This window comes from Oreochromis niloticus, linkage group LG1 (genome assembly GCF_001858045.2).
Source record: "Oreochromis niloticus isolate F11D_XX linkage group LG1, O_niloticus_UMD_NMBU, whole genome shotgun sequence".
Lineage (NCBI taxonomy): Eukaryota > Metazoa > Chordata > Actinopteri > Cichliformes > Cichlidae > Oreochromis > Oreochromis niloticus.
In genome coordinates this window covers 3,507,985-3,520,857 of record NC_031965.2, presented here as the reverse complement: position 1 = coordinate 3,520,857, position 12,873 = coordinate 3,507,985, and the positions used below count along the sequence as shown (strand labels likewise).

Sequence of the window (12,873 nt, the reverse complement as noted above, 5' to 3'; positions counted from 1 at the left end):
TTAAAAAACACTAAACTAAAAATTGAGCATAAACCAAATGTTTATAATAAATTCCTTTAGGGTTGTCCAATATCACAAAACATAAGGGATGACAATATTAAAATGTCTATCAAATTATACTGTAGTCTATTGCTTATTTCGTGCTGCGTAAAATACACTTCTTATTGAAATATTCTTTCATTGCTGTTTGCAGTAGTCACCATGGCATCCCAGAAGGACCAGCTAAAACAACTTGAGGCATTTGCTCCAAAATGAGGAGCTACACCTCTGTAAGAAAGTCTGACATGGACCAGAAAACTGTACTGCGCAAATGATCCTGCAAACTGGGCACCAGCACAACAAACCACTAGGGGTGCAACAATACACAAAATTCACAGTTCGGTTCGATACTTTGGTGTCACAGTTCGATATTTTTTTGATACAAAAAAATGTTCATGCCTTTTTAATTTGTCATTTATTAAAATTATAAATATATATTTTAACTCAAAAGTACAGTTTTTAAATTTAATGTTGCTGAAACGGGCAGCACGGTGGTTAGCACTGTTGCCGCACAGCAAGAAGGTCCTGAGTTCAATTCCACCATCAGGCCAGGGTCTTTCTGTGTGGAGTTTCCATGTTCTCCCCGTGTTTGCGTGGGTTCCCTCCGGGTACTCTGGCTTCCTCCCACCGTCCAAAGACATGCAGCTTGTTGGGATAGGTTAATTGGATAATCCAAATTGCCACTAGGTGTGAATGTGCGAGTGAATGTGAGTGCGAATGGTTGTCTGTCCCTGTGTGTTGGCCCTGCAACAGACTGGCAACCTGTCCAGGGTGTACCCCGCCTCTCGCCCTATGACAGCTGGGATAGGCTCCAGTGCCCCCCCGCGACCCTGAAAAGGATAAGCGGAAGCGAATGGATGGATGGATGGATGTTGCTGAAACAACAAAATAATAAAAAAATAAATAAATCTATCAGATCGAGAAATCACTCATCTTTGGAAAAGAGAGTTTATTACAGAGAAAGGGCTCTTTCAAAAATAAAAGCTATACTATACCCTTCTTCTGGGCTATATTCTCAGCAGCATATTAAACATATCAGGTCCCCATAAGGAGAATCATGTGCTGATGGCTGTCTAAATGACTCGGGTAAAGTTTGTAGCATGCGTGCTTGTTGTTTTTGTCTGCTTCCACTTGTCTTTGCACTAGGATGATGTCGGCGTAAATGTGCAGTCATATTCGTTATGTTCCCACTAGTGCTGTCAGCCTTAATCTCGTTAAAATGACACTAACACCATAACACGGCAAATCTCCGTTAACGAGTTACAGCGGATCGCCCTGTGCGTGAGGCTGGACAGCGTCAACACCTTAACGAGCTAACTGTGCTAACGCACTAGTTCCCGCCAATGTAATTGAGCATTGCGTTGCACATCCAACATACTGTTTTACTTTTGTCCATGACGCGCTTACCATCAGGGTCAAACTTCACATGAAAACCAAAATAGTTCCAAACGCCGGATCTGAATGAGGGTGGGGGAGGTTCAATTTGCCATGTTGCAACGAGCTTAACTTATGTCTTGTTAGCTTGCGCTGCGCTCAGTGGATCTGCACTCGACAGTGCAGCCTAGGCGGAGTAGTCGAACGCAGATCCACTGAGCGCTCAACACAGACAGCATCGTCAGAAGAAAAGTTGATAAAATAAATTTAAAATTTTGTATTGTTCGATACATATGCGTACCAAACCGAAAGCACTGCATCGAACGGTTCAATATCGATACGAGTATTGTTGCACCCCTACAAACCACCTCTGCAACCTACAGAAGAATCACATGAAAGAATTTCAAGAGAGTTTAAGAATGAGAAGCAAAAAAGAAGCCATCTATTCAACAGTTGAATATTAACCAGACTTGGACCTTTCAACAGGATAATGATCTTAAACACACTGAAAAATGGCTAAAAAAGAAAAAACATTTTATGGAATGAAATATTTGAATCCCATTTAAATGTAGAGGAATTTGAAACCAGTATTGCCTACAAAAACCTACAAAACATACCAAATGTATGCATGTATGTAAAGCAATATCCATTTAAAACAACAACAAAAAACATTCTAGATAATTAATATAAACAGGCTGGTAAAGCTTTAAGAATAAAGCAACTGGCCTTTAAAACTAAACTACATAAAAAAAGCATTCTCCTCCATTCGTGTCCGTTTCCTTTTAATCTATTAATTCAGCTCACATTTGGCCAAAAGCAACACTTGCACTCTGTCACTTTCTTGTCACTATGTGTAACAAGCCAGCCTTTGTCTCTGTGTCTTACTACTGTGCACTCTCAATTCATGCCTTTGTAGCACTGACCAGAACAGAAAATTTGGTCACTGGTCTTTTAAAAACAGGAAGCACAATATCACCATGGGTGTTATGATTTCAAAGAGATGGAGAACCCTAACAATAAGGACAAAATTTGACATGTGCAAAGTGAAAACATTATTTATTTTTTTAACCATCCATCCATTTTCTCCCGCTTATCCTTATTTGAGTAGCCTGGGGCTGGAGCCTATTCCAGCTACCATAGGGCAAGAGTCGGGCTACACCCTGGGCAGGTTCATCAGTCTGTTACTAACAGTAGCTTGTAGTCTGGGTGTAATCAGGCCTGAGTGTGGCTAGGGAAATTAAGGTCATCTTTTTGGAAACGTTTGGCTAGCTTTCTTCCCCCTTAATAGACAAAATCATCATTTCAAAATACTGGTGGATGCCAGTGCTATCCCTCAGCCTCCTGGCAAATACACACACCTAGGGTATACATTTGAAATTGTGTTCACAAGATTTTCAGAAAACTTTACCTCTGACCTTGAGGTCGAGGTCACTGAGATTCAAACTTGTTTGAGACTTTCAGTAGATGCTGCTGTGGTATCACAATCCTATGTCGCCTCGTTCGCATGGTGTCAAATTGTCAAATGTCAAATTCGGACGCCCACACTGCCCGACATTCAACCAACATTCGTCAGTCCAACAAACGACGATAGGCGATATATTTGCGCAGGTGACTTTTTGATGGGCGGAGCAATGTAATCATGCAAGGACTGATGTGCACATTTTGAATTTATAAGTTTTGTTTGGAGGGACTATTTTACCTTCTCTTCTTGTTTGTTTCAGTATTAATATAGCTACTTTTTGGATTATTCATTCATTTATTTAAGATGCACCAAATCGCACAAAAGACTTAACATTACGTCTGGCATTTTTTTTAATATTCACTGGAAGAAACATTTTGATGTTTAACTTACTTTTTGTTTAATTTTGAATTTGTTGTTTGGAACAGCCTATAAACACAGTTATAGTGGGAAAAAGAAGCCAGTTTCTCTTTGTTTCCCTCCCTACCATTGTGGGTTTTTTAATTAAAATAAAATGTTTTTGTTTTTTTCTGAACACAGGCTACTGTCTTTCTTTCTTTCTGTTATGAGTTTGAGTAAATGAATCGCTGCATTTGGGAGCACTTTGAGGAGGGTCCATTTGCTTGCAAGCTGGAAGAGGGTGCCGTTAAAACAGCGCTATTATGTTTTTTCCCGCCGACTGCTTTTCTTAGCTTCAACCAACATTATTACAAAACTTACTGATGGGCAAATAAATAGATAAATCACTCGGTAAAAACAATCAGTGAGAGGCTCAGCCTATCGTCTATAGTCAATATATTCATCCAATCGCCCAACCTTACTGCCCGCCCCGCGGATGGACGACACTACCCCATCAACCTTTACCCCTCCGCCTGAGGGGTAAAGACTCAAGTTTTTATATAAAAGGATCGTCGTTGACTAATATTAAAATTTGTTTAATGATCTGAAACACTTCAGTGTAATAAATTTGCAAAAATAAATAAATAAAATAACTTAGGAAGGGTGGAAAATAATGCAATTGAAGCTCAAGGCATAGTAACCAGTATCTTCATTGATAGGGTGATTGCTTCTGAACTGACACTGAATATTGTCAGCTTTTCCACATAAGTGGAATGACATAAGTTCAACAAATGAAATAGTCTGTAATATCCCAGCACCCCACCTGAGTCTCAGTCAACAGAACTTTATGCAGTCCCAGAAATGTCTCTCAGATGCGTTATATCAAAACATTCTTTCATTCACCTGAATGGCTACACTGACTTCAGAGGGAAACACATGAGTAAAAGCCTGAGCTTACACTCTATCATTTTGGTTGGTAGTCCTACATAAGCCTCTTCCTCAAGCTCCTTCATCAATAATTAATTATTTACGCAGCTCCATGTACCTGAGCGAACCACCAGTTAAAATTTCATTTAGATTTGATGACGTTTACCACTTTTCACATATTTCCTTTTGCCACTGGTGGTGCCATAAGTGTGACCTAACATTGACACATAGCTCTCTCCGACTCCCAAAACATACGTGAAGTTCGGGACAGACTGGACAATGTAGAAAGGAGGCATACAGTCAACCCCGGGTATTCGCAGGGGTTAGGGGCCACACCATACCTCACAGTTTTGAACAGAAACTAAGAACAACTCCTTGAGGCTTTTCTGACCAACTTTGAGGTTGCTCGGGTCAGTCAGTTCAAAGCTATACCACAAGATGCAAACATGATATTTCCAGTTTCTATTAGGTGTGACCGCTGTGACCGTTGTAAAAAATCCAATTGAAATGTGTTCAAGGGTGGACTTTTTTTAGCACACTTGAGAAAATTAGGCCAAACTGTACATATGTGTGAATGTGCAATGACTGCAAATTGAAATTTCATCACCAAATCACCAAAAATGGTGGACTTCCTGTTGGGTTTGGGTCAAGGAGCCTAGAGACTTTTGTCTGTCTTGGCATGTTACAAATGTGTACCATATTTAATTCATATAGCTCAAACTATGTGTCCATAGTACTTAAAACTACAAAATACTCTGTCCATTTTGAAGCGTCCATGTCTGAAACCAATAAAATACATACATTTTCACCAGTCCTGAGAGATGTGCAAAATATTATGCACTTCTGAGCATGTTAGGGCCCTCAAAACGGTGATTCATTGGTCTGAATAATAATAACAAATGGAGCAATTACAATAAAGCCTTCGCACTTTTAGTGGCACTTGGGTATACGAGTACTGGCAGGCACCAGATGACCTGTGGGCTCACTTCACTCGTGGTCTGTCAGCGTTCTAGGCCTTTTTCAGAGGGGTGTCAATCCAGGACATCTGTGCAGCAGCAAGCTGGTTTTCACCTCTCACCTTTGTTTACAGGCTGGACGTCTCTACTCCAAGTGTAGCCCAAGCAGTGCTGGGCACTGGGTCCCTTACTTGGATAGGTTGGCTACTGGCTATTGCAGTAATTGCTTGAGATAAGCATGTCTGGCAATATGGCAGTCTCCATTTCCCATAGTGAAACAAAAGGTAGGAATGAGAACATGGTTCTCAGAGTAACATGAGTGAGATATCTCACCAGACAGCCCTTCTTGACTGTCTTGAATCCAACGTGAGAGCCATTGCTTACTGATCACTTTTCTGAAAATCCTTGGTCCTGTCCAAATATGAATGCAAAATTTGAACATAGTATATGCAGCCTTTGCTCCTTAGCTCTGCAATAGGTACACATGCCCCAACCACCTTAGGCACATAGGCCGGGTTGGGCCTCAGCGACACCCTCGTCTGCCCCAGGGCAAACTGAGTATATGATGGGTGCGCTTAAAGTGAATGAATGTCACTGACAGATTTAGCGGAGGCTAAGGCTAGCAGCAATACTGTCTTCAAAGACACATGCTCAAAATCAGCCTCCTGGATAAAACGGAGGACCACAAAGCCCCTCCAACACCACTGCCAAGTCCTAAGGGGGCACCAGAGGGCTGGAGACAGACAGTAGTCTGCAAGCCCCTTTCATAAAACGGCAGACCAGTGGATGCTGGCAAGTCGTTTTATCACCAAAACCCACATGGCAGGCAGTAATGGCTGCTAAATATACTTTACCTGTGGAAAAAGCTTTACACATATCAATCAAGTCTTGCAAGAATCCCAATATAACGCCCACTGTACACTGAAAGGGGATGTGGCCCCTATCATGGCACGAGTTCTCAAAGACCCTCCATTTATGGTCATAAGAGACCTGGTGGGGGACGACCTAACATTCTGAATAGTATTAATCGCACTCTGGGGAAGACCCACTGTGCTTAATGTCACCCGCTCACAGGCCAGGTCCAAAGTGCCAGGTGCTCTGGATGTGGGTGAAAAATTGTTCCTACTGCCTGAGACAGCATGTCCCTGTACAACACGAGTTGCCACAGCTGCACGCACAAAAGCTGATATATCTCCGCCAGCCAGTGCAGAGGGGAGCTATCAAAATCAGGGTGTGATAATTTTCCCTCACACTGAAGAGAGTGGGAGATATCAAGGCCAGATGGGTTAATCCATATAGGACAGGCGGCTACGCATGTGCGAGATCAAAGAGACGGTTACCTCTTCCAGCAACTCTGGGAAGACTGGGAGTAATTACTTTGCCGCTCTGGTAGCCTGGGGCAATTTCTTCCCCTCATAACGTAATCTGGTGGTCTCCATTACGACGTCGTACCACGGGATATTCAGCCCTGATGCAGCGCGTTTGCACACATTTTGCATATCCATGCTAGGAGCGAGTGAGGCTGGTGTGCTTCCTCGCTCGTCCCAAAGAGCGGTCGCAGTGTCGGGCTTGGCCGCCTGATAGGAGAGTACGAAGATTTCATCTTCACCCTCCCCATCGTCAGATAAGAGGATTCCTGAGGTGTCCTCATCGTCATCCTTGTAATCCAACTCCAACACTTCTTCCATTGGCCGAGCTGCCACGGCAAGGTCTAGCTGTGAGCCCCAGCTGGTGCGACCCCGAGGTTCGGCTTCTGCAATTGCCTCCTTGTCGCCGCCACCAGCCACGGTGTCGGCTGTGGATAAGAAGGGGTCTGCTCCCAACAGGCTAGCTGTCGCCAGGGACTCTTCATGTTGAACTGGACGCAGTGCGCACATGAACGGGGCTTCGACTGCGAGCTGGGCATGTTCCAGCCCGAGACCACACAAGCAGACCTGGTGTGTGTCCTTGCTCGAAAATTTGTTGCCACATGAGCATCGGAGTCTCCACTTCCTTTGGTGTGAGGGAAAGATTTTCTGCTAGCTGGGATGCTAACGGAGAGGGGTACAAGTTAGTTGGTTTGCTAGTCTCGGCCGAAGAAAAGTGGTGTTAGCTGGTGTGCTAAATCGTGCAGACAAGACCGCCTTACCGGAGGTAAGTGGTATGACGTCCAATCTACGATGAAGATCCGGGTTCAGGAGAGACGAGCGAAGGTAGCTAGCGCCCGGTGGCGGGAAAAAGCTAACACTCCTGTCTGTGGACAGTTAAGCTAGCCAGCCTACGAAGGTTTAGATATGCAGAGATATCGCTGCGAGAACAGGTTTTTGAATAAGGACTATGTAAAAGTGCAAGGGTGGGCAGCTCTGTGCGACATGCTTGTCATGATCATCAGTCAATCAGGATTGGCGGAATGAGATAAATGCTTCTGAGGAACATGCAAGGAGGGGCATCCCATAGTGACATCGAAAACGAATGTTAGGAATGAGAACTGCATGTACCACAGAGTCATGGCTTAGTGTTTGAGTGTCTAAATGAGTCTCACAGGCCTAAATGTGCACTTGAACCCATTTATAATTCTTAACGTCTGTTTATCTTGCTTACCTTGTTTATCTTGGACTTTTTACTGTATTTTTATAAGTTTTATAGTTTTTTCCTACTGCTTAAAATACTCCCTTATGACCATTTATACTACAAAGTAATTAAGCAATAAACAATTAAATGATAGAAATGTTTCCATTTTTCACTTTCTACTATAACAATGGGTTTTTTGGGTTTTTTTTTTTTTTTTTTACAACTACAGTGACAAAACAAAACAAAAACAAAACTGGACAGTGGACAATAAGCTACCAGAACCTTTCTATAATTTTACACATTTACTTCTTACAATTTCAGTCCAAAGAGTCGTACTAACAGATTTCTTTCTTTGTCAAAGCAACTTTTACTTTATCATGTAGTGAACAGTTAAACATGTCACTTCTTTACACTGACAGAAAGGGCGTTTCACTGGTCTGGCCCCCTTAAGATCAAAGTGGGCTATATGTGGCCCAAATTGTAAAATGAGTTTGACACCTCTGTTCTCTGCTGTCCGTGTGTGGAAAAAAATACACCTGGCATCAGGAAAGAAGGCAAGCTGTTGGAGGCAGTGTGATGCTTTAAGGAAGAGAGAAAAAAAGCTGTATAGGTCAACAGGACAATAATAACTACAATCAAATAAATATATTCTTGCTGTCCGCCCAATTTGTTTGCACTCAGTTTGAGTTATTAGGACGCTGTGCAGTAAGACCACTAGTTTGTCCTTTTTATCCTCTCAATCCTAGGCGTCACAGACAGACAGCTGAAAACCGCACAGCAGCCAAACGATCATTCCTGTTATACTTCTTTCAAGTCCACTTGACATCTATTGTCTGGAGCGCATGCGTAGTTGGTGCATTATAATGTAAATTCACTGTGAACAAGACTACCTGGTCTCAAAAAACAGGTAGGCACATGGACATCCACACGGACCATATTAGACTTGTGGATGCTGAAACATGTTAGGCTGTAGTAAAATCTTCCAAAGCAGTAATACACCAAACATAACAGTGAGAGCAAGAGAGAAAGGCTATGTTCACACTGCAGGCGAAAGCGCATCAAATCCGATTTTTTTGACCCTATGCGACCCATATCCGATCATGGTATGACAGTGTGAACGGCACAAGGCTGTCAGTCACGCAGTAGAACTTGGGAATAGAGCAGCTGTGAAATCGGTCTCTTTGTTATTATGCTCAGCGTCTTGTGAGCAATTGTGAGCTTTTTGTTATGCACAAAAACAACATTGTTTTCTTTTATTTATGGAGCATTATTATTTAATAAATGCTCATAATTTATTTTTGAGTAATTTTTTCATGTACATCTGCGCTGTATGTTAATAAAAGTGGCTGTGTGACATCTGGGACACAGCTTTGACTAAGAACTCTCTTTTTGTTCTTACTTTATGGCTTTAAAAAAAAATATTGAGATATATATCGTATATCCCCATCCAGCTAAAAAATATCGAGATATGAATTTTGGGTCATATCGCCCAGCCCTAGTTCCTCCTCTAGCAACCTGTCTTCTTCTGCCAAAGTGGTTTAGTAAGAGGCATACACCTGAGCTGAATTAACTGGCCATAGGCTCATTGTCATTGATATCCAATCCAGCTTTTCAAGTTACCATCTGGCAGAAAGCCAATCCAAATATTGGTGCATTGCTAGTTCAAAACTCATTGTAACATACAATCCAGAAGCCATACAATTCCCCAAACCAAACCACTCTCTGTACCATTTCTTCCAGTAAAGGCTTAGTCTCAGGCAGAAACTGTAGAATGGCAAACACTGAATTTCTTTAAGAATTAATCTACCTGGACTAAGAATAGGATTTTCCTTTAAGAAAAAAAGTCTCTCTCACTGACCTGTGGCAAAGCAGTGTTCAGCTGTCTCTGTAGTGAGTCCCTTTCATGGCTAACTTCATGCAGTTTGCTCTGGGTCAGGCCCAGATTCTCCTGAGTCTCTCTCAGGGTCTCAAGAAGACGATCTCGCTCTTCCAGCATAGACACCATCAACGACTCAAAGTGACCCTCTGAGTCAGATTGAAGTGGCGAACCAGAACCTCGACGGCCTCCTCCATTTCCACCACCAGGGCCTTCGGCCTCACTGATGGTGGGCATCACCTCGCACATCATCTGCAAAAATAAAGAGCAGGAGAAAACAGGAGAGACAAGGCCCTCCGTCACTGTCACGTCAATAAAGCAAAAAATTCACCCCTCATGGAGAAGTCATAACACCAATTACTAAGTGCTATGGATAATTTCCTTTTTACTTTCATTACTCTCTTTCGCTTATGATCCTAGCCAAGTTTTATAAAAACAAAGTTACAACTGTGTCATTTACATGTTTCAGAATGAGTATTTGGGCGTAGCTATGCAGGAAAGAAAGCTGTATATGCAATATTCATGCTAAGGCAAAGAGCTTGTGTTATGCAACAGAGGTCTGTGTGCTATTTTGTTAGGACATTACAGAGTCAAAAAGCATATTAACTTGTTAAAACTGAATACTAAAACTTCTTTGAAGAACACCAAAGAAAAACAAAACAAAACAAAAAAACCCCCCCACACAGATCCTATATCAACAAAATTATTAACACACTGAGATATAACATTAGACAGTGGGCAAGTCTCAAAGTCCTCATCAGGGGTAATTTAATCTCCATAGTTTAAATTAACCCTCACAGTAGCTTTTTGACTAACAAAAGGGACAACAAAGACCAAAATCAGTTGAATCTAGTTGACTTACTGTAATGGTTAACTAGTTTGTGCTGATAGTAGTCTATAGAAAAACAATTACGTTAACCCATTCTAGTTAAATTTACGAAAAAGCTGAGAAGGTCTGGGTAATAAAGCCGCTCTCCATATCAAGCGGCTCAAGTCCTGTAGACAGGCTCCCAGACAGACAAGCAGGAATCATGTGAGTTGGATTTAACCAACCTAAAAGGAACAACAACTTCCAATAGGGAACACGTAGCAGCTAGGTACACCAAAATCTCAAAAACACTTAACTGCACTTTCCTATAACTGAGGCGGACCATTCTTGATACATGCCAATTATTTAGAACAAATCTACCTACTAGACCCTTGCAAAGTGAAACGCAAAATCCAAACTAACGCTTTTTATTGAGGTCAAGCCCCTCTGGATAAACCATGTTTAAGAGGGGGATGGTCACATTGAGGATCTTTATAAAGGTAGTGACAGATGGCGGGGGGCACTACCTACCCTACCTACCTACCTACTGCACCATGCATCAAAAACTAAAGGATGACAAGTGGAAGTAGAGGACTTTGGCTGACTTGCAGAGGAGCGATTCTCGAAGCTTTTTCTTTTTTGCAGAGCGAAGATAAAGGCTAACAGGGTAGTAAATGAGGTATAGCAAACGATTGAGGGGGCCACCAATTGTCAAAGTAATTACAAATCTATTTAAAGTATTTTTGTATTTTGCATTTTGTAAATGATTATTTTTAATGAAGAACTAGGTCCCCATCAAGAGGATGGCTGGAAGCCGAAATGCATCGACGGTATAGTGCTTGCCCATTGTACTGCTATCAGATACGTCTGGGAGTTAGGTTAAACCCTACAATTGTTTTCTAAAGTTGTTTCGTGTTAAAGTTCTTTCTCACCTTCAAAGAATATTATTACTCCAAGTTCCTTCGTAAATCCAGGTTATGTTATGACGAAGTAAACGTCAACAAGTCCAGCTAACTCCAACTGTGGATTAGAGCCTTGTCAAGCTTTACAAGTATCCAGAGTCATTCAAAACAGAAATTCCATTCAGAGGCAGGGATGCATTAAGGCAGTGAAAGGGTCCTCTTGGTGGAAAAAAAAAAGATAATTTCAGAAAAGGCCTCAAAGCGAAACTCGCATAAAGTGAGCAGGGGGCAGTATTCCAAGTTTGACTGGCTAACTCTGCGCTAGCCAACAAGCACTAAGTAAGCTGGTGATTCGGTGATTGCATATCTGGATTCTGGAACGAAGCGTTCATTTTTGCATCTCAAAACGAACGACCATCCTCAGATATAAAGTTTGACTCATATATAACTAGTGAACATTAACTGATACAGTTAAGTGACGTGAAAAAAATAAGCAGCCGTAGTCGGTTTAGCTAATTTGAAACAGGACTCTTTGGCTTAAAGACAGTTTAAAGTCGACAACTAGCCAATGTTAGCTACTAGCCAGCTAGGAAGCTAATGTTTGCTGCTCTATTTTAGCTTAAAAACGTCAGGCAGTCATTGAAGCATTAACATTATTTATTATAAAAGTACATAACATGATAAAATCTATCATAAAAGTTTCTTACACTATCTAAAATGCTAAAATCCTGAAATGAGTCTTAAAAGCTCTGTTAAAAATTATTCATTTATCAAGTAGCGTTAGCATCAGCTAACGTTAGCTTCCCGTCGATTCCGTGGAGTCGCGTCACCACATCACGGCACCAGCTAGGAAACTTCCAGCTAACATTCAACGTTAGCAGCGTTTCAGTCTGTTTACGAAATCCAGACCGCTTATAAAAACATATATTCCCTTTGTTTCCGCCCGATTTCCCGGCGTTCTGTCAGTATTTCCACCAAAAAGGTCCGTTGGTCCGGTCCTTCCCTGTCGCCACTGCCTGCCAGCTTCGGCAGTCGGGACAGCCAATGGTGGGCTAAGTGTCGCTTGCACTTAGCCTGCCAGTCTACGGGAAGAGAGCGCTTCCCAGGTTGGCAACAGGAGGAAGTGGAGAAGTAGCAGTACGTTCAGTTCCTGTAGGGATATAAGCTTACACTCGTCGTGTATTGAAAAGACAGAGACAAAGCACGACTTTTCCATCAACAATACTGTTATTTCTTTACATTTACAGGTTACAATATCTCGGATGTATGTCTGTGAAGGTTCTCGGATGTCTCACCGTTCGGCTAATATCAAACAGGCTATTTTACCATAGTTTGTATTCTGATATGTTTTAAATACACATGTAACTTACATTTAACATTTAATATTGTATTTTTGTCTATGTTTTGCTTGTAGAACCAATAATGATGATAATAATAATAATAATAATAATAAATAATAATAATAATATAACGTAACTATGATTAAGAGGAACATTTAAGAGTTTGATTTAAAAGGCCCCGAGGTCATCTTAACCGAATTCAGCCATTATAATTTAAAATGTAACTTTTGGAAGAAGGTATCGAAGAGCCAAACGTTTTTGTTTTTTTTCCAAATAATTTCTTTAGTTCACTCTTTGGCCCAC

At 41.6% G+C, this 12,873-nt stretch overlaps 1 protein-coding gene across 21 annotated transcripts in view; it reads right to left on the bottom strand.

The window, feature by feature from the left end:
• The window catches only part of ppfia1 (PTPRF interacting protein alpha 1), a 49,374-nt gene extending 37,011 nt beyond the window's left edge, over positions 1-12,363 (bottom strand). For 15 of the 21 annotated variants that reach the window (XM_025908588.1, XM_025908607.1, XM_019349075.2 and 12 more), the window contains exons 1-2: positions 11,261-12,363; positions 9,503-9,772 (exon numbers count right to left, since the gene is read on the bottom strand). In XM_025908588.1, the coding sequence (XP_025764373.1) occupies positions 9,503-9,772 (270 nt within the window). In that variant the 5' untranslated portion in view covers positions 11,261-12,363. Of the gene's footprint in view, positions 1-9,502; positions 9,773-11,260 lie in introns of those variants that run through there. The other 6 variants (XM_013275987.3, XM_019349425.2, XM_019349349.2 and 3 more) reach the window with 2 other exon arrangements.
• Positions 12,364-12,873: the final 510 nt, after the last annotated feature.